The sequence below is a fragment of the Tyto alba genome, unplaced genomic scaffold, assembly GCF_018691265.1.
Source record: "Tyto alba isolate M040663 unplaced genomic scaffold, T.alba_DEE_v4.0 Super-Scaffold_9, whole genome shotgun sequence".
NCBI lineage: Eukaryota > Metazoa > Chordata > Aves > Strigiformes > Tytonidae > Tyto > Tyto alba.
The window spans coordinates 22,736,224-22,759,149 of record NW_024881330.1 but is presented as its reverse complement, the minus strand read 5'-3'; the positions used below and the strand labels follow the sequence as shown (position 1 = coordinate 22,759,149).

Here is a 22,926-nt window from a genome sequence, read left to right as displayed (position 1 = left end):
AAAAAAACCAAAACCCCACTAAAGGTACAGATTACATGCAAAATATTAATGATGGTATCTGATATGCCAGAGTTCAATGCAATCAAAACAAAAATTGCAATGAAAGTGGTTTCGTAAGTGAACGATCCCAACTCCAGGATCTGAGCTGTCAGGAACTTTTTACAAGTTCAATATACATGATACACAACTGCAGCCAACCACAAATTAAACACCATTAAAAAAAAGTTAAAATAAAACACCGAACATACTTAATTTTTTATTTCGAAATTCCCTACTCCCTCTATACAAGAACCTTTGCTGAAACACTTTCCACAAAGGCAGCAGTGAATTTTCAGAACATTTTACATATTTTCCCTCAGCAAAAAGATAAATCACAGTGTAAATTATATTGTTCTGCTGTCATCTTTGGCTGGGGTTAGGCAAAGGAGTTATTGACTAGCAAACTGTTACAATCAGATATTGCCAGTGCTCCTTAGGCCTTCACGTTACAAATTTAGTACAGGAATGTTTGCATTTAATTCTTTAAAGTACCACCAGGGGTATGACAGCATTAACTTTCATAAACTTTTATAGACAAATGGAAAAATCTACAAAACTTAGCTAGTAATATTACACAGCAATACACACTTTTTATACTCTACACAAAACCAAAATTCTTGGTCTTAATGGCGAGTAACAATTTCTGTTTCAAAATCTGCTTAGAGGAATAGAGTGGGACATAAAGGCGAGAAATGCAAGTGTTTGCTGTAGGAAGGTGTTGGTCATCTGGTGGTCTTATTGTGATTGATGGCATAGGCTGGAATCCCTCCTCACTGGCAGGCAATGATGGACTTGAGGTCCAAAAGTAAACCTGAAAAAAGAAGATGTAATTTAAAATTTTGTTGCACAAGGTGAAAATTCATATTGCCTACATGTTGTGTAGGGACAGGTTAAAGAACTGCATAGTCACAGCAAGTTTGATCATGCTAATTCTGTTCAATATGCCAGCTAAACTCAGTGGTTATGTTACATGCTGTTGTAGTATAGCTTCCTTCACTTCCCTTCCTCAGCTGCTCATTATATTAAAAACTGATAAATGCAGAACTCACAATGATCCTGTAGTAACAAATCCTCAGTAAACGAAATGTCCCTAAATCCATCTGGGAAGATGGTGACTGCCATCAATACAAAATGCATCAGAAATCTCTCACAAACCAGTTTGACACTACAGAATATAGTACTTGTACAGACAAAAGGCAGCAACAGAGAATATTTGGTTTATCGTCTCAAGTGCAAAATACTGACTTGCAGAGGAGAATTACTACTAAAGTGTAACCAGAGATATTCCTTAACAAACGTTTTTCCACTTTTCAGATTAGTCCTTGTTTCCTTTTAGCAAACTGTAAAGGAAAGATAGTACCTTAAGTAGCAGAAAGTTAAAAGCAAATGGTTTTAAGAAGCGTACAATTTACAGGCAAGTTTTCAAAAACGAAACCCCCTGAATAGTATCTTGTTCTTTCATGCTTCTCGACACCTATTCCTAAAGGACTTTGAGAAGGAGACAGTATCATTACTGACATCTTACAGAGGACACAGGTGTTGCCCTCAGGATACACAGAAGTCAGGAGAGTAGATGATCCAGGAAGAGGACACAACCTCAAACGACTGTGCAGAGACTGTAACTGATTCCATACAGAGACCTGTGAATGTGGATAAGGACACACCACGCTTACTTTCAGTTGCCAGAAGGTCTAGGACTCGCACCTGATGTTTCCAGAACTGAAGGTCTAATCAAACCCTACTATCCTGCTCTGCTACCTTAACTCTTCACACACCAAGTCTCTGCAGGTAGACATAGTTAAAACCAGTAATGATGCCAGAGCTATTCTGGATCATCTGCATGTTTTCACTGGGAATGAACAACTTACTAGATCTTGTCTTTCTGTCATGCTCATCTTCTCAACTATGGACCAAAACCAACGCTTGAATTGCAAAAGCTTCTCAGCATTTTCTCCTGTGTGAAATAAAAAGATAAATAACTCAGCTAGTACACTGGACAATAAATACCAAGAGATCCATTTTACATGTACTGCAAGCTGGATCTCAGCTACAATCTCATTCATAAAGTCCTGATATTGGAGACCGTAGTAATTTCAAAACTAATATACTTTTGAATGTAAAGGCTAACTCCAACACACCTCATTACAACTCCCATCCCCTTCCTCCCAAAAAGCCTAACAACAGCTAAACAGTTTAAAAATTATGTAAGAAATATTAGACTGCATCCATCACATTTATAATTCTAAAGTTAGGTTAGAACTTTCAGAAGGAAGGATATGCTACCAGTAATATAATCCCTGTATTTAACATGAGGTGACAGCAAAGCTGGAAAATGTGTTCTGAGGGCAGGGGGATGCTAATTGAAGGTAAATATTTTCCAAGACAGGTAAAAACCACAGCCATAATTTTATTAGGTGAATTATTAACTGATGTAAAAATTGAAGGGGTAATTTAATGCTCTAACTCTACTCCACACAGAATAAACAGTTTTAAGTCATCCCTGCAACTCTGTTTCTGAGTAAGTTATTTCATACCTGACTCATCGTTGAAAGAAGTAAAGCTGATTAGCATTTGCACATTTACTTCACCACAGCCATTAACCAAAAGTCTGAAATCTTCTGCTGTCAAATCTTCTAATGAATTCTTTGGAAGTACATCCAGGAGACCCTTCCTCATTGCCTTAAGTGAAAATCAAAAGATTCACATTATATCTATATCACTTTCAGATTGACTTTAAATGTGTTACTGAAAGGTTTCTTTGTGAAATCTATTAACTCAAAATTCATTGTTCCCCTAGCTGTTCTTCTCTTTCAGAGATTTACCATCTGGGATGCAAATTTTGTGAAACAAAGAACTGCATCAATCTGTTAAACCCTACATACTACTGCAAAAGAAGGCATCTTGCATGTTACTTTTACTTTCCTTCTTCAGACATTCGTATGCCAAATCCACTTAAAAAATGTTCACACACACACACATTTTATGTAAATAATATCTTGAAAATATTGGAAATTCTATTTCAAAATGGAAGAATATGAAGAAAGTTGGTTTTGTAAATTCCGAAATGAATACAAATGTTACAGTTTTCAACTGTTAAAATAAACAACAGTCAAACTATTAATATAGGCAGACATGGAGATCAAGTAGCTCAATTCCAGGAACATGTTCTTTCTGTGAATATTTTGGACCTAAACTGCACAAAGGTAATCTAGCAGTCTGCTACCGTATCTCAGAAGTGCAGCAGGAAACCAATCAGCAGAAAAGACTAAGTTTAGATGGAGTATCATATGACAGAGTAAGTGGTTTTTAAGTACTGGACTTCCATTAACTATTTACAAAAATATACACGATTCCGTAGCTTTTATTTTAAACGGGCTTCGAAAACCAAATTATTTGTAGTACAGTTTTATAGTCAATAGTTACATTTCTTGCCAGGCTAGTAAAATAAGAATAAAGTTGTATGTTTCAGGACTGATTTTTCCTTTTAAAACAAGGACACAAGTCAGAAGTTCAAGGCGATTTATGTAAATATTTTGAAATGTCTTTAATCTTTGTTCATAAGGCTAAACAAATCAAAGGTGACATTATTGGAACAAAGTAGCTGCTAAAAACAATGCAAAAATTCCAAGAGCATGTGCCATTTGGGCTCAAGAGATGAACATATATGCTTAACCAATGAGATGAAGTTTAAAAGAAATTATATTTCATTCTATAAAAAAAAAAACCTGCTCAAAGTACTTAGTCTTTACACTACTACATAAAGAGGTATACAATTACTAAAAAATTAGAAAATTAAATATTTTTAATCAAGCTGTCAAGACTTCAAAAGAAACCTGATTAGCAATATCATGAGGAAAAGAATTAACTGAATGAAATCTTACAGATTTTTTCTCTCTTTTTTTTTTTTTTTTTTTTTTTTAAAGAAAAAAAACAAAAGCAAACCAAAAAACATTCCACCAAAGACTTACATGTAGAGGCTGTTCCGCTACCACCAACATTCGGTGTTCTGCATATTTCCGGACATACTCATATACATTCTGAGGGGTGACTGGTATATTTACACCATTGGAAATAAGCTCAACCTATGACCAAGTAACAAGGACCATTTAAAAATGAGTGGGGGAAAACAAAACAAAATTAAAAAACAAAACAAAACAAAACAAAACAAACCAATTAAATGAGATTATTACAACAGACACAGTATGCTGCACAGTGATTTATTGCTTAATATCCCTGTAAAAACAAGCACAATTTATTACTACAGGTTAGGTTTAAAGATTCCCTAAGACTGACTATGGTATCCAGGCTTTATGGTAGGCTCTACATCACATTCAAGAAAAAACACCCCACACTTCAACGTCTAAGGAGAACACTGTATTTGAACTGCCACCTGAGAAGAGCAGGGATTATATGTACACTACAACACGCATAACCTGTCAAATTCTGAAACTAGAGACCCATGTTTGGCTGTGCTTACCTGCCCTCCACCCTCCTCCTTACAGAGGTCTATTGCAAAGGCCAAGTCCATCGCTGCAAACACTGCATCAGCATCTGTACTCTGGGAAGCAAGGATAAGTTGCCGAAGGCTTTCATACATAACTGGATCGAAAAAAGCAAAATCATGCCAGTTCACCTATAAAAAAACAGATAGATGTTTGAAACTAGATGTTGGAAACATACCAGCTGTTAAAAATATATTCAAAGTTACATGATCTATGCCTAATCTATGCAGCAGCATACAGCAATGCATAACCCATGTAACAAAGCATAGACACACTTGGAAATAAAGGCAGTTAAACTCCTATTTTCCACCTGCTTTTAAAGAGACATTAGAGTACTCAACTGAAGTGCATTAGCAGAATGTAAAGATAGACCTGTAAAGCCTTTCCTGCTATTAAGGGCGTAGAGGTTATAAAGAAAATTAATAGGGCTTTTTTAAAACAAATTCTTCTACGTATCACTTAGATCAATAGAGATTTGATGGAGGTTGACTGAAGCTGGAAACAGTTTGCATCAGTGCTCAAAAATGGTGAAAGTTCCTCTCCACTCGAACACATACATACTGCTGCTCTATATACACACTTAAATGACTGATGGCCCAGTAGCTGCATACCATAGTTTCCAACAATGCAAACACCAATCTCTACTTTTTGCTGTTTGCTGTAGTTCCTTGTTTCTTTGTTCTTCATCAGTCTGGAGAGAACTAAACCTAACTAAAATATTCTTTGATGTATCCAACATTTAACTGGAAGGAATACATATTCAAGAAGAAAAACCTGAAGAAAAGAATTCAAAGGGAATCTCTTTTGGAAGATATCAGTGGATATCTGGAGGCACATGTTTCTGCCATCAACCCTTTTTCATTAAAGATCACATGGATCCATATCAGATGGATAACTGATTATGTGATGGACATTATTTTTAAGGAAAGACCAGCAGTAGCAAACCTTGGTTTAAGTTTGTTGCATTAGACAAAACTTACAATGCAATGACAAATGCATGAAATGCGCAGTACATAATTAGTGTTTATTGGGACGGGGAAGCATTTTTGCCAAGAGTTTAGGTAATTATTGCTCTGAATTAAATTATACCTACATCCGAGACAAAATTTTAATTACAGTTCAATTCAATGAGTTCCCTCAGATATCAAGGAAAACCCTTTTAGGTAAGCTGAGATGATATTGCCTAGTACTGTCCAACACTATCTCTTCAAGTCTTCCGGCAAGAAAAGAAAAAGGGGAGATGGTAAAATGTTTCTGAGGAGAGACAAAGACTAACCTATTACAAATCATTCCATCTTAGTCAAATACCTGACTTCCAGCACACCTACTCAGTTCAAAATCTAGGAAATGAAAAAATGAATACTCCTCAAATTAAACTTAAAGGCATCCTTACAGCTCCAGTATCAACTCTGCTAGTGAACACATGCATGTCAGGGAAAAAAAAAAAGATGAGATTTAATGTAATTGAAGGAAATTCAGATTTCTATGTTCAACTTACCTTTCTGCCAAGAAGAACTTTGATTACATGTCTATTTAATGTGATGGGACACAGTTCATTCTGCAACAAGCACAAGCCTAGGATTCTGAAAATAAATGTTTGGGTTTTGTTTTGGTACAACAGAAATTACATTGGAGATCTTTCAGCAAACTCACATTAAAAAAGTAAAATATTGTAAGAATCAAGCTGCAGCTAGCTTTCCAGCCCTATCAATCCCCCTCCCAAAATATCATGGACATATGTAATTTCAAAGAACTATTTCCTGCATTATAAAACTTCCAGATTGTAAAAAGAAAAAAAAAGAAAAAAAAAAAAAAAAAAAAAAAAAAACAAATCAACAAAAACCCAAACACACCTGAAAACTAAAATTTAATAGGAAAAGAAACCTCGAGTTGACATGTGCAAATACCCCACTATTCAGGTCCATGTGAGAAATACAGATCATAAAAGTAATAAAGTTTTTGCAGCCTAGATCATTGGTACTCTCCCTGGTGTTCTGTATACTCATCTTTTACATAATGTCAGACTTGAAAGTTAATAGTAGCATACCTGCCGATGTTTCTGAAACAATTCAGCCTTGCTTCTGTGTTTTTACCAGGTCTTGGTGTATAAAAACCTCTTTTTCCAGGTTGGTAGAAAAGTGGTGCATTATCATCCCCATCATCTGTGTCATCTAATTCCATATCTACTACACTGCGGCTGGAACCATGTCGTTTTCTATTTTCCTGTTTTGAAAGTCAGAATAGCAATTAACAAACTTGCTTCTAGTTACTGGCCCAAACATTCAAGTTCCATTGGTTAAGAGTCTCCATGATATTTCCTAATGATAACATTTTATACTCTGAAGTAATTACTGCTTAATCCTTTCAAAAGTAAAAAAAAAAAAAAAAAGGAAAAAAGATAACTCTACAAGGTATTTAAACAGAACTTTGTCTTGCGTGATAAAGGAACGCTCCTGTCGCTTAAATTTTTAAAACTGATACAACAGATTCTTAAGTAAATTTAATTTGTGCAACAGTTCATTACCTGAACTTTATCTGAAGAGTCTAGCAATCCAAGATCCAGTATACTGTCTGCACCGTTCTCCCTTGACAAAGGAAAAAAGAAAAAGGCAGATTTAATTTCACAATAAGGAACTGTCATATTCTGAAACCAGACAGATCAGATTAACCCCAAGTCAACAAGTCATTTGTCCAAAGAAAAGTATCTAGAATAAAGCAAGGAATAAATTGCATGTATCGGAGTTAGATGTAGCACATTACAAGTGCTTTGGCCACAAAATCAAGTTTTCATTTCTTACCCGAATCCCCGATACTTTACCTGCCATGTGCAATAATGAGTTCCATTGCTTCATCAACTCTTGCTCTAAGGGAATCTTCACTAGCTAGTAACAGAAGCAGCTGAGCAGGGGACAATTCCAGCAACATTCCTGTGATTTTACTTGCAAATGCCTGGGGATAAGAAACGGTGTGTTTATTATTGTCCTCCAGTTCTCTCATTTTCAAATACAGTTCTATGAAAGTTTGAGTATTTTAAATATAGGAGGTATCTTGTAATGCATTCTAAGCTAAATGACTAATTACAGGAACAAAATCTTAAAAAAATGTCAAAGCATATAAAACCAGCTCCACATGTTCAAATATTTTCAGTTACGTTAAACAATAATGGGCAAGGAAATCAATTTTTAAATTAAAAGATTAAAAAACCAATGTATCATTAAGTGTCTTAGATAGGTAAGTCTTACTGGTTGCATTGCTTGCACTCGAGGGTAGAGCCTTTCTCCAAGGGCTTGTCTGTGTGCTGGGAGAGGGTCGGGGTCATCGCTCGGATTTCCTTCTGATGCTGGTCTAAAAGGCCGTGTGTCAATGGAAAGTTGTCTTCTAAAGTCCCTTAAGAAAATTAGAGTGGTTTGTATTCATTTCAGAGGAAATATGCAAAAATCCTTTGGAAGAGTATCATTTGCACGCAGATTCAAAAGCTAGCATTAGCTTTTATGCTGGAATAGTAGTGTTGCTCATAGCTGCTTGGAGAGAATGATTCAGAAAGAGAATCAAAACGAACCAGAGATTTTAATACTACTGGAATTTTGGATGCAGCAGTCAGACATGCCACCAGCAAGGGCAATGTTGCTTCTAAACCACCTCACAATTTTATTCTAGCACACAAGTTTTTATTATTGTTTTAGCAAGAGAGATTGATGGCATATGGTTGAGATATGATCTACCAATGCTAAAACAAACATAATTATTCTTTAAAGAATTAAAGTCCATACTGAATCTCAATAAATTACCCTGTAAATTGCTCCAGAAAGTGAAAAAGACAGACACCTTTAATTTGAAGAAGTAAAAGTATCTTTCCCAAAGATAACCAAGGCAATTACTCTATTTGACTAAGTATCTCCAACAAATTGAAACTGTATCACTTACCTATCCCTATCTCGCCGAGAACCAGCTCGTAAACCACTACTTCTCCGCATTTCTCTCTCTCTCTCCCTTTCCCGATCTCTCTCTCCCCTATTTCGCAATCTCTGCATCAGACCTGAAGGGGGAAAAAACCTTGTAAACATCTTTATATTTCTCTCTCCTACCTAAGTTTCAATGTAAGGAGGACAGTTTTGGAAGATGGCTTGAAAGACATCAATGAGGCAAAATCACTTCACTTAAAGTAGTGATTGGGGTTCAGCCAAACTTAAGAAAGGAACTTGAAGTGTTTGTACCAACTTAAATGCCAAAATACTTCAAGAGTTTATATATATTTTCAAAAACATAGAAGCGTATTTGTGACAAGCCAGATGGAGTGGTCATATTAAAATGTATAAGCTCTCACTAGCTAAAATATTGACAGTTATTACCTACTGGAGAGAAAGATGCTCAAAAAAGCTGAGAGCATCTAAAGCATACTCCTGTTTCGAGAAAAACATGAGCTTCCTGTTTCTGAAAGCAGAACGGAAAGCCATTTCCTTGCCTCAGAGAAGTAACATGCACAATTTTCACAGCTCCTGAGCTGAGCTAACAAGAGCAATCTCTGAGACAATGCCAAGTATTTCAATGTAAAAAATCATCCTAGGCTTTTATGAATGTTATCTGTAGATTAACTGCTGTGCGTCACTTACTTGTATGGGTTCCCTTGTTGGCATTCTGAATACAATCTAGATTTGGCAGTTTCTCATTTGACAGAAAAGCCTGTGCAATAGCAGTATAAAAGCTTCGTGCTACACCGCTGCCTTCTCCTGGCTCATCCTTAAAAGTAACTTTTACTCTGTGTACAGCCATCGGAGTGGTAGCACACCTGCGACCAAAATGATTATTGAGCTGCCTCATGGTCTGTTGAATTAGAAGATCTCTGTCTCGATCAACCTAGTAAAAACACAAAAAAGTTTTATTTTCTTTACCCATCATCATACCAAGAGAATTTCATCATCAAAAGAAGTTTCTGGACACTTCTGCATCGACTCAGAAAATACCAATTAAGACTGTGAAAAACTACGGAGTAATTGCAACACAGCTCATGAAGCAAGGTTTCAAACACCTGCTTCCAGATTCTGAAATACAACTATCAAGTTACTGCCATGTGTGATAATTCAACTTTTAATAGAAACAAATTCAGAAGACAAACTAACATTTTTTACCTCCAACGTTAAATCCCTGGATTGCTGGTTTCTAAGTTTTTCCATCTCCCTGCGGAATTTTGATTCCTTTACTTCAAAGCCACCTAATTCAGTCAATATCTTAAAATAAAAAACAAAAACAAAATCCAAAAATCAGAATAAGGGAGGTTCCCAATTTAGTTATAACAGGAATGGTCCTTACACTGGGAGATACATACCGATCCAGGCTCTGCTCCAACATCTTCCATGAATACTCTACCAAACAATTCCAAAGAAAGGCGCCAGCGTCCCAGCAACATGTCATGAGATATAACCATGCCCATGAAGCTACACTGTGGCCTGACAGAAGGAGGGAAAAAATGACAGACAAGCAAAATTAAGTTAAATTTCAGACACATTTTGTGTGCTTCTGCTTTTTCTTACCCTCTGCCTTCAAGTTCTTTATTTTTGATAAACAACAAAAAAGTACGATAAGTTTGTGGACAAAAACACATGAAGCTGCTTAGTTTCAGCTGAAACAGGAGTCTGACTTTCAAAGAGAAATTACTCTCAGAGCATGTAACTTCACTACTACATGGAATTCACTGTCACTGGTCTCCCTTCAATCAAGAGCTTAATTAAAAAAAAAAAAAAAGCTGTAATTCAAGGTAAGGGCAGTTCAATCTCTAACTGCATAAAGTGTGGTCAGTATCACCAGACACAGATGGCAAGCTGTCAATTCCAATTTTTAAATTCAGCAACCCAGGCCATCATAGGAGGACTGCAGCACATAGTAAAGGGCTTCAGTTACAGTTTGAGTGGACCTCTCTGAAGTCTGATCAACTGTTCATTTTAAAAAGCTATGGAACACAAACTACAAATTCAAGCTAAAGCTACCCATCTTAATTTAAAAAGACTTTTCACAGTCCCAAATATCCTTTTATCAGTTCAGTAATATTACAGAGTAATTTTTAACTCAAGCTACCTGAAAGACGTGAGAGGTGGCCCTTCACTTTCTGTCAATCCTATCTCTGCCAACAGGCTGCTTTTCAGTTGCGCTGCAAGATCATGAGCTGAAGGCCCTGGCTTTGAACTCTCAGATTCTTCTGTAGGCACATTTTGTTCCTCTCCTTCCTTCTTTTGCCGATTTTGCATGCTCATAACATTTTTTAAGTTGGCTGCATAAGACATTTTAGTTGGAAGGACCTAAACAAGGAGAAATAAAATTTAATTGCACTTTCAAATCAGTCTAGAAGGCTTTTTCAGGACATATTTATATATAATTTTTAAACCACACAAAAGTGAGTACTGTAATTGACCTGTTAAAACACAGTAAACTCAATCATGTTAGCAAATACAGAAAAACATTTTCGCATTTTATATTTGCATTTTGTATGCTGGCCATTTAATGCTCAGTCTGTAGGTAAGTCAAAACTATGGAGCTATAGGGAGAGTTATTTCTTTTTATCACAAATAATTATATAATTGGCATTTCAAAATTAACTCAAGATTGTATTGCATTCTTTAAAAATATTGCCTGAAATGTGCTATAAATCAGTAATAATAAAAGTTCCCACATTTAAAAAGAACAAAGCATGTTTTCAAACTTACTGGGCTTTTAAATTACCATTCTGAAAGCTACTTAAGATTCTGTCTGAAAACACTGAAGTGTCTTTTTAAGGAACGAAGGTACTAGCTTAAATTATCCTATCATTTAAAGTAATAAAACCTTTAAATCTACCTCAAGACAGTTTCTATCCACTGTAACTTCCATTAAGCATTTCCCACTGTTGGCAGAAGATGAATACAGACCCTGACTGGGTCGGCCAAACAGATCTTCTTTGCGAGCATTTGGCTGAAAATTAACAAAAGCATTCTGGGTAAATAATATACTTCAGTTAGGAACGAAAAAGCAAACTGCAGTTTTCTTCCACAACACCATCTCTGATGTCACCTGTAACAGATGGGGCTGGTCTGCCAGGGGGATGGCCTCTGCCAGAGGAACCTCAAAAGGATTGGGTGGAATGCAGCCGAGGAACGTCATAGAGTCTGATCGTCTGAAAAACGGATGGTTTTGGCCAGTCTCTGCTGGGAGGGAGTCATCATCTTTGTCATTGAGTGTAGCACCTAAGTATCAGAGGTGATTTCAATTCAATTTTCACAATTATAAAAGCAAACGATTTAAAATATCAAAAACTAATACACTTCCCCCTTAGCTATCCGACTGAAGGAGCATCTCTGCAAATCTAATACTTCTACAGGATGTTTCCACAAATCCTGTATTTTTATTAAGTTGCTTAGTCATCACTTTAATTCTTTTTACTGTAACTAACTTTACTGAACATGCACTCCTACACTATATGTATTTTGTACAGAGTATACATTCTACCATTTTCAGCAGCAGTTTCATCAGATTAAAAACATCAGTTTAATTCTGATTCCGATTTTAAACTCTGTCATTGTGTAGAATGGTAAGTAAAGGCACAAATTCTGCCATTTAGAGAGAAAGGAGACAAAGAGGGCCCCAAAATGAGAACAGGCAATGGCGGAAGAAATTTGGTAAAGTAACAATGGTAAGGAAATTTTACTAAAACTCAGCTTTAATGTAACATATATATACAAGTAGCAAAATTAATTCAAAGTCTCAGCTAGCTAAAGGGGAAAAAAAAACCACTAAGAAAGTGTCACATTTTGGCATGCTATAGAAGTGTTTCTGTATACTAACTCTGATTGGTGTCATCATCATTTTCATGTTCTGAATCTTCATTGTCAAGACCCAGTTCCAAAAGTTCCCGAGTCCTTTAGAAGAAAAAAAACCAAAAGTGTCAATCCTCATTAGGCAAAACATTCACTTCTGTAGCAATCAATATAAGAGTATAATCAGCAAGTGTACTTGAGAGCTATACATAACAAGAACGAACTCACTCTAAAAATCAAAGTAGTAGAAGGCACTACTCATTACATACTCACTACATTACTGGCAACTACCCTTATAGCCATTTGGCCACCTATCAAGTTTAGCCTAAAAAGTTTCAGCTTCAGACAATGATGGGTATGTTTGTTTTTAAAGACTGTCAATATAAAAAACCTAGGAACCCTGCATTAGTCAAAGTAGTATGTAAATAAATGCTATTCTAAAAGTTTCTGGTGTATAGTATGCTTAGTCCTACAAAAATAACGTCACTGATCACGTTTCACAAGCCAAGTCTGCAAGGTGCATATTAAAGAAATGGATTTCCCTGTATTATAAAAAAAGATTAAGGACTTTGATTAGTATACATTTCTGGCAGTTTGTGCATTGTGAAATATGTTCTAAAACTAGATGAAGACCAGTAAAATTTTTGTTTCATACAGGCTACTAAAATGTCATCTAACAGAAGCAACTGTTTGAATTTGAACAACTCACCTTTAATTGAGAAAGTCTAGGCCTTCATAGTTTTATAAGATTTTCGTAGGAATTTTGCAATTCTCTGATAAACAGTTATTTGACGGATTTCAGTATGTGAATTTTTGGGGACAAAGCAGATTCTAGAAGTATGTTATTGCCTGGAAAAAGGCAGTAACAGGCCACAGCCCCACTCCAGTCAGCCAGCACAAAAACCTCAATCTGTTACTGTATTAAATAATCCCTACTTGTGAGGAAACCACTGTTGCAAACAGCATCCTCTGGTATACATTTTGAGGTCATAACAAGCCTTATGTTACCAAGATATACTGAAAATAACATTGGAACTAAAGCAGCAGTCTCATATATACCTAAAATAACGATACGTTGTATTTTACAGTTACTACATTTGTAAAGAAAAGGAAGAGTTAAGTACCACCTGTGATACTGAGAATTAGGGGCAGGAAGGGGCAAAGATTTGCATTTATTTAACTGTTGACTAGGACTGTTCAGGTAAATGACCTCAAAACTTAGTAAGAAATGGGAACAGATGGTGTAGACTAGCAACATGTGGACATTTCTATGATCATTAATTGCCATTTCAAATCAAAGAACACTTCAAAAAAAAAAAACCCTTAAAACATTTTAAAGAGTAATAAATGCACCTTGTAAAATGCCATAGTTGAAGTAGCAGGGATTTTCAACTTAAGAACATTTTCATCTATTGGTTTCCCTGCTGTGCTTTAAATCATCATCTAAGTCTCAAATATCCACAACCAAACGGGAAACACAACTACTAAGCCCATCATACCAGACTCTGACATTTTTTCCCATATCATTCTTAACATGTTTGACAGAATTCTAAATAAGTTAGTGTCAAATGTGAGGAGCAGATTGCATTTTTCAGCTGAGAAATTGTCCCAAGTACATCTTTTAGAGTCACTGCCATGGAGTTAAAAATCAAACTCAAGTTTCAGTGGTAAGAAAGCTTTTTACAGCCATCAGCATAAAAAGGTTTGAACAGGATACTGGAACGGGCTTATCAAACATATGTACATTACATACCATTATATATATTCTTTTCATAATATGCCTGTTACTACACACACACACACGTATATATTTATATGAGTTCCTGAGTAACAATGCCAAGGACTGAAACAAAAGGGCATACACTACTATTACAGAAGTTTTTGTTTCTGTGTGTCAGCCTCAATACCTTTTACGTTCCAGCTGAGGAGTATCCAATGTTGTCTGTTGATTCATTGCTTTAATCCAATAAATAAGGGCTTGAAAAACATATGCTACATGCTTTAGTGAACAGACATCTAGAACAGGAAGAACATCCGAGTGCTCATCATTGTGAGAACGCATCAAAGACAGTGCATAGTTCAGGAAATCACCACGTGCAGACATCATTCCCTGACGGGCACTGAGTAAAGTAGCACGTCTAGTGGAAGAAAAGGATTGCATACAGAGAGATTAGGCATCACAGTAGAGTACATCCTTTACATATATCTCTATATACATATTTCAAATAGAGATATATGTATGTAAAAACTCAAAAAATCCCCCACAAAAAGTCAGTATAATAGGAGTAACGATCATAATTTTATGCTTTACTGTAAGCAGCTCAGGTGCAGTGTATTATAAACAGTTAATATTCAAGATGAATCTAGCACAGAGTAAACCAAATAGTAGCAACAACTCAGGAAGCCAACTTAAATCAAAACAGTAACCACCCTGCTGCATTACAAAATTTGATTCCGAACATGTCAGTGAACAAAAAGATTTGACTATAAAACTGGTAATTTATATCACATGCAGTAATCAAACTATTTTCATACCTTCTTCCCTCAAGTGTTCTTAAGCTGGCTTCCTCACGGGCTGTCATCCTTTCCCTTCTGGCTGAGTTCTGAGAAGCATGGAGAGGATGATTTGGATGCCCCGGATCACCAGCAGATGCTAATGCAGAACCGTAACGCAGCTGAGCTTCAGTAGAGTCCATGATACTAACCATCCAATTCCAAGTAGGAATTAGCTTTTCTTCTACGTAATTCTATAGAAAAGGACATTTAATGAGTTTTTCAAACAACAGAACTAGATGACGAGAGTGCAATCTCAATATAAGCCCCCACTACGGCTTTTACAGTTACACCTGATTCCCTACAAACAGAAGCTGAAAAGCCACGTTCCAGAATGACCAATGAACCGTTTCCAAAAGTTCTACCGAGGCTAATGATTCACTGTACTGCTGTGCAGCTCTCATCACTTAATACCTTGGTTTCTGTAAGGTTTTCTCAGCATTCCTCTCTTGCTTTTGGGCATCTCTTGTCCTCACCTTATGACCACCCAGCATCTCCCATAGGCACACATCCTGGGGATTTTGGTCCAATTCCTGACTTCCTAGTAGCTTTAACAGCCCTCACTGTGCTATGGCATTCACCAGCCAGATCTTTCACCCTTCTTCACCCCTTGCAACTTCCTCAGTGAAGATGACAAAGTTAAGACCTGCACAGAGAACTATATCTGCATACAAATCTCTCCTCCTGGTCCAGTATTTTCTTCACCTGTTCACAATACTGACTTTGGAGTCTGTTTTTCTTGCCATTTGCTAACTTCATTGACCTGTTGGGTTTTTTTTTTAATCCAACATCTGCTTTCTTTACTTCTTTACATTCTGGACTTCAAAAACATCCCTCATACTTCAAAGGTTCTTGTATACACTAAACTAACATAACACCATCCCAGTCCTGTTTCTGTATCCAAATGAAACCTCTGCTGTCAAGTTTTCACATGCTAATACAAATCTCTTGCTGCCTCAGCTGGACGAATCTCCTGTACACTCATCTGACAAAAAGCTAACCTTTGCAAAAATCTCTACTCAGCAGAGAGTATTTTCCCACTAAGAATCTCCTGAACAGAAACTGATTTTACCCTCCTCCATAAGAAAACTATGTTCCCTTATTTCTTCCCTGCATATTTCCCCCTCTGTTCGATCCCGGAATATCTTTTCAGTGTTACTCTCCCAAATCAGAAGCCTTTTTCTTTCATTGCACTGAGAAAACAGAGTCATAAAAATACTGTGTGGCTCAATTATAATTAAATATATTATAATCTGTTTTTCACATCCCAGCATACAGTACTACCGACAGAAAACTGCATAACTTGATTTCATGGGCTCCCCAAAGCAGCAATATTATTCTGATAGTTGTTTTTTGTACTAAATTCAGTACAAGTGATTTCACTCTATACACTATGCCCACATGCAAGTTGATACATACTTCCTGAACACACTGAAATTCCTTCTGTGTTGTTAGTCTCTGAAATTTCTTTCTATACATGCCAGATACCAGTCTTCCCTTTCATGTATTTTCTCTAAAGATGCATTTTACATATACTTTCAAAACCCAACTGTCAAGCACTGTACCAAAAAATATGTACGTCAGGGAAAGGATGCTCGTGTCCCTGGAAGAAGGCACCACAAACAGTACATTTACCTGTACTAATCTTGCATCTCATTTAATTATTTGGCTCTCACTAACTTTCTTATTTTATAGACTTAACAGTTCATATCAAAAAGAACAAGGCAAAAGATCTCTACTAGAGATCACTAGGATCTCTAAGCAGTCAATCTTGACTTAACTATTAATTAGATTCCAGTCAGACTTAGTTGGAAAAAAAAAAAAAAAAAAACAAAACACAACAAAAATAAAAATTCCTTTTTTGAAAGAATATATATATGAAATGCGAACAATTTAATGGAAGTAGTAACTACAGCTACTTCAGCCACACTATTTCTCATACGAGGAGAGGCTGAGAGCGCCGGGACAGTTCAAACTCAAGAAACAAACTCTGGAGGATCTTACCTGTAGGTAAAAATACCCGATAAAAACATACAAACTATACAGAGCCAGACTCTTCTCAGTGATATCCAGTGAATGAATAAGAGGAAAAAGGCACAAACTGGAATACTTAAGAAGTTCATTTAAATTCAAGAAGTTTTTTACTATAAGAGTTGTCAAACACTAACAGGTTGCCCAGAGCAGTTGCAGAGTCTCCACACATGGAAATACTCAAAACCTAACTGGACACAGTTCTGAGCAGCCTTCTCCTGTTGACCCTGCAGGGAATTTGGACTAGACAATCTTCAGAGATCACCTTCAACATCAACAACGCTGTGATTTTACCTAAAAAACCCAACCACATTGCAATTGTTTCTCTACAAAGATCTGGATGTTCTTACCTGCAAGTTAACTGCATCTTGGTAAGTTAGCTTCACTGCAGCTGGGATCTGGGAGTATACTAAATGATTGTACTTGGGAATCAGACCCATCAGATCAGATATCTGCCGTATCACAATACTGTATGCTCTCGCTAAACTGCTTGCAGATGTTAAATAGCTGCTTGCATTGCTGGCTTCAAGTGCTGCAGCTGCTGCTGCAGCGCTCGTACTGATGGTACCGCTCCGACGTAGGTTTGACGGGTCAATGTAAATCAAGCCTGCTGAACTTGCTAAATATAAAAGAAGGTATGATATTAATGAGTTTAACCTTTGCTACATATTTTCTGTATTGACTGGTATAATTAACATTTTAGAAATAAACTTGTAAATGTTACTGACATCACAACTGTAACTAGCAAAAGATTACTAGCTACAGTAAGCATATTCATATCTTATAAACCACAACAGATCCTTCATTTTTTAAAATTCAAAACCAGAACTAGAACAGCCAAGATAGGTCAACACTGTCGTTAGAGAAATCGATTAAGATTTCCTCCTTGAGAGAACAAACAGGAACAGAGAAGAAACAAAGCCAGAGTTAAGCGACATTCATGCATGTGTTCTACCCAGACTTGCCTGCTGGGGCTGACGTACTAGAAGGAGCAGTGCTAGTAGTCCTCTGGTTTTGTGTATTACGTACAGCCCACTGCATGGAACGGGGAGCCTGGGCAGCACCATTGGCATGTGAGCTATTTGTGGTTCGTTCCAGAGGTTCATCAAGCATGAAGGTCTCCTGCTCTATGTCATCACTCTGACTGCTGCTGCTATCAGAGTCACTGGAATCATTTGATTGAGAGTCATCTTCAGAAAAAAATGCTGGAACACTGCTAGCTCCTGTTGAGGAAAATAAGCAATAAACAGTAACTGAAAACTGCACATCTGTGCATGTAAACATGTATCATGTCAGCACTGTACACTTTTTCCATGAGAAGAAACTATACATACAAGACAGGTTCAAGTACCACTACCGAAAATTAATAAATTATCCTTATAACCTACTGTTAATTTTCCATAGTTTTAATGAAAACGCATTAGAATTACTTAATTTCAAAATTTAAATTAAGAAATAATTTGATTTAAAAATTCTTCACTGCTTCTGCCCCCAAGCAATGAATTCTAAAAATTATGCCTCTAACCTGGAAAGGAGCGCAGTTCCTTTCAAAAACCCTTAAAACGTATGGTCAGGTCTTGTGTTTTGTTTTAAACCATGCCTAACTTCTGCATTAAAAATGAGTGAAAACATTTCATTTCACAAGAGCAAAAGGTAATCTCTGGCTAACACATGCAGAAGATCCATAAGAGCGAAAAAGATAGGCCACATCTTAGTGCATCTCCTTGCCCAAAAAGTCTGCATAGTACCTTACAATTACAGGCAAAGGAAAAGCAAAGGAAAACCAGGAAATGTATGGAAGTCAGAGGTAGGAAGGAAGCAGCTGGGTGAAGAGTCAAAAAAAGAAAGAGAAAATAAGATTACAAAGGAAAGGTATTTGTTACAATGTCATAACCAGGTAATTTTTGCTCTGTCCAACCTAATTATGAAGAAAGTAATTTGTCCACTATATCTCTGGAGTGCTGGATGTAGTCCAGATACAAAGGCAAAGAACAGTATTTTTTTTTAGGTGAAGTCAGTTCTGCCCTTGTTAAAGCCATATTCAATCACTAACATGTTTCTGTTCCCTGTACAACTTAATCCTAGTATCTAAATTTAAACAGCTAGATTGAACACAAGATGATGTGGCGTACCGGCTTCCGACCCAGCAGTAGCTGCAGTAACAACACTTCTGCGCCCACTGGCATTGTCCTGATTACTGTGATTACTCTCACTGTCACTTTCTGTTTCAGCAGCAGCTAGTAAATCCAACTCCATATCACTCCCTATAAAAACAATATACAAAACATCTCATATTTAGAAAGAGAAAAAAACCAGAATGACTGTAGTGACTCATATAAGAGACATTAAACAAAACCCAGAACCTCTTACTACAGCTGAAGTTAATGGATATGCAGGGAGAGGTCATAAAAGCAGTGCAAACATGCAGCAATACCTGGAGCATATTTTCTTATTTTCTAGCAATTACCAACCCTTGGCCCGCTCACTGTATATACTGTACATATACATTCAACACACACACACTGAAAATGAAGACTTTAAGGATTCAGAATTAGTCACTTGAGCCAAAAGACTCCACAACTCTTTATGTACATGCATTAGGACAATTAACCATCTGCTGTTTCAAATGAATATCTAAGGAATACCTGAAAACTTAAAAGAAAAATCTAATTAAAAAATACAGGTTTTAATCAAGTTTCAGTTTTGAGAATTAAATGTTCTGAGTATTCAGCAAGCGAATAAACAGATTTCCTGTACTGTAAATGGATTGATGGGGAATACAAGACAGTCAAAGAGAAGATGGTAATTATTTTACAATAGCTTTGGGCCATCTAATCCCAAACTAACTAACAGAAGACAAGTAATATTAATGGCAAGAATATTCACACATAACGCACTGATTTTGTCTACAAAACACTGAACCATAATTTAATATTTTGTGATTGGTTTGGAAACTAGTTCACCCCGATTCAGATCCCATTTGCGAACGCATCTACCATAACCACTATTCTATCATTAGCCATGCAAGAGCTAGGCTACTTCTTTAGTCCTTCAAGTAGTTCATGTCAACAACATTTTACAGTAGCAAATACAAAAGGAAAAACAGTTATTGTTAACCAAGCATATAACAAATGTTGTTTGTTTGTTTGTTTTTTTTATCCTTTGGTATCTCAATATTTTCTCCTTGTGCAGAAAAATAAAAATGTTCATGCACTTGACTACTACAAATTATCTATAATAACTCTTAGATTCTCTTTATTCATGCAAATCTCCCAAATCATTAGCACTGCTGACTCCACAGATGCCTTTTGTTCTTGATGCACTGTTTGTTCATCCAAGCAGTATTGTGCATGATGTACATGATACGTACCGTCTTCATCATGCTCGTCATGCTGTCCTTCTGCTTCAGCATTTTCTTCACCATGTTCTTCCTGTTCATCATGATGGTCTTCTTCGCCAGCTACCCCCTCAACCACCTCAACCTGGAAAGAGCATTGTAATTTTATGCTAGAATATCTTCTATATTAGATATAATCTACATATTTTCAAAAACTCAGTTTTTAAATCAAATTTGCACTAAGAAACAAAAAAAAAAACATATCTAAGAAGTATGACCTCACAACTGAATTGATGCGAACAGAAAATGAACTTAGAGCCACAGTAGCTGTACAGTCCATAATGTTGTGGAAAAAGAGTCATGCCCACAAAATATAGCCTTGAACATTAGATTTTAATGCTGAAAGGGCAAAACTGACTATAAAACCTAGGTTTCGTTTCTAAATATTGAAGAGCTACCACCCTAGTAAAAGACCCTCTAGTTCTCTAATAGAACCTATGTAATAGCAACCATGTGCTGAAAGACTTGACTTTAACAGGGAGTTATAATATAATTTAAGTTTATAGAGAGAGGAAATGGCAGATGTATTTATTAGTATTCTAAATCATACTGTAATTCCGTCAAATGCAAGGCACTCAGTATATTCTGAAATTACTAAATATTGCTGAATGCAAAACAATTACAAAGTTCTGTTAAAATGTTTATGGCATAGTAGGACTTCATGAAGTACTACTCAGTATCTTTGGCAAACTGGAGGTCTTGATGCATGGATTTCTGGTTCAGAGGTTAAATCATGTGTTAATGCATTAGCTGCCATATAGAGAAGAAAAAAAAACAAACCAAAACAAAAAAAACACCCAAAACAAACAAAAAAAAAACACCAAAGACAGACAACTGACCTCTTCCACATCTGCTGAAACGATATCATCTTGTTCTTCATCCCTGCCACGAACTGGCTGTGACTGGCTGATTCGTCTTTGCTGAGGATTCCTTATGATGTAGGATGACTGAGACTGACTAGAACTTTAAAAAAAAAAGATTTGGACCTCTGGATGTCTCTGCAAACCTAAATTACTGCAGAAATCTATCAGTAGGAAAGTACTTCCAAAACGCTTGACCAGAATAAGAAGCCTCACCATATTTCTGTTAACAAAAGGCTAACCAAAAAAAAAAAAAAAAACACAGGGAAAAAAAAAAAAAGGACCAACACACACCCACAAAACAAAACCATCCTTAACAAGTCTTTGAAAAGAACAAATAGTGAGCTTTAGGGAATTTTACCTGCTAGACTGGTCAGATGATGGTCTGGGTGGCAGAGGCTCCACAGAAAACAATTCTTCACTTCCCTGCATCGCATCTATACTAGTGCTAGCAAGAGTAAAGGGTGCTGTAGGACGTGCAATTCCCATCCTGACTGGAATAATTAGAGATTCTGCTACATTGCACAACTCTTCAACAGCATAGGGCAATAATGCCTGGAACACACGTTTACATTTTCCAATTGGCTGTGGAATAAAATTGCTAGGGAAAAAATATGGAAAAAAAAAAGGTCAAATACGTCTTTTTTCAAAAAAACCTTTATGGCGATATAATTTTTTTTTTTTTCCCCAAAACGTCAAGAAAGTTCTCTTCAACAGATACATACATCTGTGTATGTATAGTAACAATATGCACAGCTATTCAAGACAGTTAAAAGCACATATCCAATAATTCAAGACTAAGGCTGGATATATAAATCTATTACTGGCAAACAATTAGATTGTAATTTTAACATGTTAAAAACCCTACTTTCAAAAACCCTAACATTTCAAAACAGAAAGGTTCAGTATGAACATGTAAGTTTAACAAGTAATGTATTAAAAAGCTACATGACATACCAGTAGCTATTGTGCAATCTTGAGGTTTGCACACAATGCTGCCTACAGGTTGCAAATTAATTCAGATGTTTCTGCCTATTGATGATTTGTATCAACTCATTTAATAAGAGAGTAAATAATTAAATAAATAATAAAATCAAACCAAACAACACCCCCCCTCCAAAACCAAAACTAAACAGCACCACAACTACCACAAATACATGTCCCCCACCACTTACTTTTTCTTTTTGGAGGAAGCCATTTCCACACTAAGAATGACAAACACTCTTGCCACAGAGCGCAGGAATCTCATTGTAACAGCAATAGCTTCTTCTCTGCGTCCTGGCGTATACTTGTTTTGCAATTCCTTTACCAGAGTACCCAGCAAAGTATCCAAGAGCTGTAGAAACACATTAAAACCCAATAATGTTGTGTAGTGTATACCCACATTACACCCAGTAATGGTGTGTAATGTAGAAGCGTGAAACAAGACCAATTAAGATTCAAAGGGAGACCACAATCGTAACAGTATAAATTCACAAGAACACAACCATCTTGAAATTATTTTCAAATTTGTCTCCAAGCGTGTCACCAGAGATACACTGTAATACCACATTATTCAGAAAAATCTACGTAAAACATGGCTAAGAGTGCTTACCAAAATGTCTGCTGTACACTTGACAATAAGGCAGTGCGTAAAACAGTCCAAGCGAATCGTTCCACTTTGCTGATTAAGGTAAACTTGTTCTTCAGGCAAAAGATGACCTATCCTACTGCTTGCACTAAGACTTGGAAAAAACAAAAAGAAAGGAAATAGATTTTATATA

At 36.4% G+C, this 22,926-nt stretch overlaps 1 protein-coding gene across 12 annotated transcripts in view; it reads right to left on the bottom strand.

Moving 5' to 3' along the window:
- Window positions 1-243: 243 nt before the first annotated feature.
- Window positions 244-22,926, bottom strand: part of UBR5 (ubiquitin protein ligase E3 component n-recognin 5) — a 93,026-nt gene continuing 70,343 nt past the window's right edge. For 7 of the 12 annotated variants that reach the window (XM_042785824.1, XM_042785831.1, XM_042785834.1 and 4 more), the window contains 28 exons: window positions 22,758-22,887; window positions 22,339-22,499; window positions 21,525-21,764; window positions 21,143-21,266; window positions 20,277-20,388; window positions 19,039-19,170; window positions 17,872-18,129; window positions 17,257-17,525; window positions 14,858-15,069; window positions 14,230-14,460; window positions 12,351-12,424; window positions 11,580-11,752; window positions 11,367-11,480; window positions 10,611-10,831; window positions 9,865-9,985; window positions 9,659-9,766; window positions 9,152-9,395; window positions 8,466-8,577; window positions 7,784-7,928; window positions 7,360-7,490; window positions 7,066-7,126; window positions 6,589-6,764; window positions 6,040-6,124; window positions 4,517-4,672; window positions 4,008-4,121; window positions 2,574-2,718; window positions 1,908-1,993; window positions 244-850 (listed from right to left, as the gene is read on the bottom strand). In XM_042785824.1, coding sequence (XP_042641758.1) covers window positions 638-850; window positions 1,908-1,993; window positions 2,574-2,718; window positions 4,008-4,121; window positions 4,517-4,672; window positions 6,040-6,124; window positions 6,589-6,764; window positions 7,066-7,126; window positions 7,360-7,490; window positions 7,784-7,928; window positions 8,466-8,577; window positions 9,152-9,395; window positions 9,659-9,766; window positions 9,865-9,985; window positions 10,611-10,831; window positions 11,367-11,480; window positions 11,580-11,752; window positions 12,351-12,424; window positions 14,230-14,460; window positions 14,858-15,069; window positions 17,257-17,525; window positions 17,872-18,129; window positions 19,039-19,170; window positions 20,277-20,388; window positions 21,143-21,266; window positions 21,525-21,764; window positions 22,339-22,499; window positions 22,758-22,887 — 4,348 coding nt within the window. In that variant the 3' untranslated portion in view covers window positions 244-637. The remainder of the gene's footprint in view (window positions 851-1,907; window positions 1,994-2,573; window positions 2,719-4,007; window positions 4,122-4,516; window positions 4,673-6,039; window positions 6,125-6,588; window positions 6,765-7,065; window positions 7,127-7,359; window positions 7,491-7,783; window positions 7,929-8,465; window positions 8,578-9,151; window positions 9,396-9,658; window positions 9,767-9,864; window positions 9,986-10,610; window positions 10,832-11,366; window positions 11,481-11,579; window positions 11,753-12,350; window positions 12,425-14,229; window positions 14,461-14,857; window positions 15,070-17,256; window positions 17,526-17,871; window positions 18,130-19,038; window positions 19,171-20,276; window positions 20,389-21,142; window positions 21,267-21,524; window positions 21,765-22,338; window positions 22,500-22,757; window positions 22,888-22,926) is intronic. The other 5 variants (XM_042785827.1, XM_042785832.1, XM_042785833.1 and 2 more) reach the window with 3 other exon arrangements.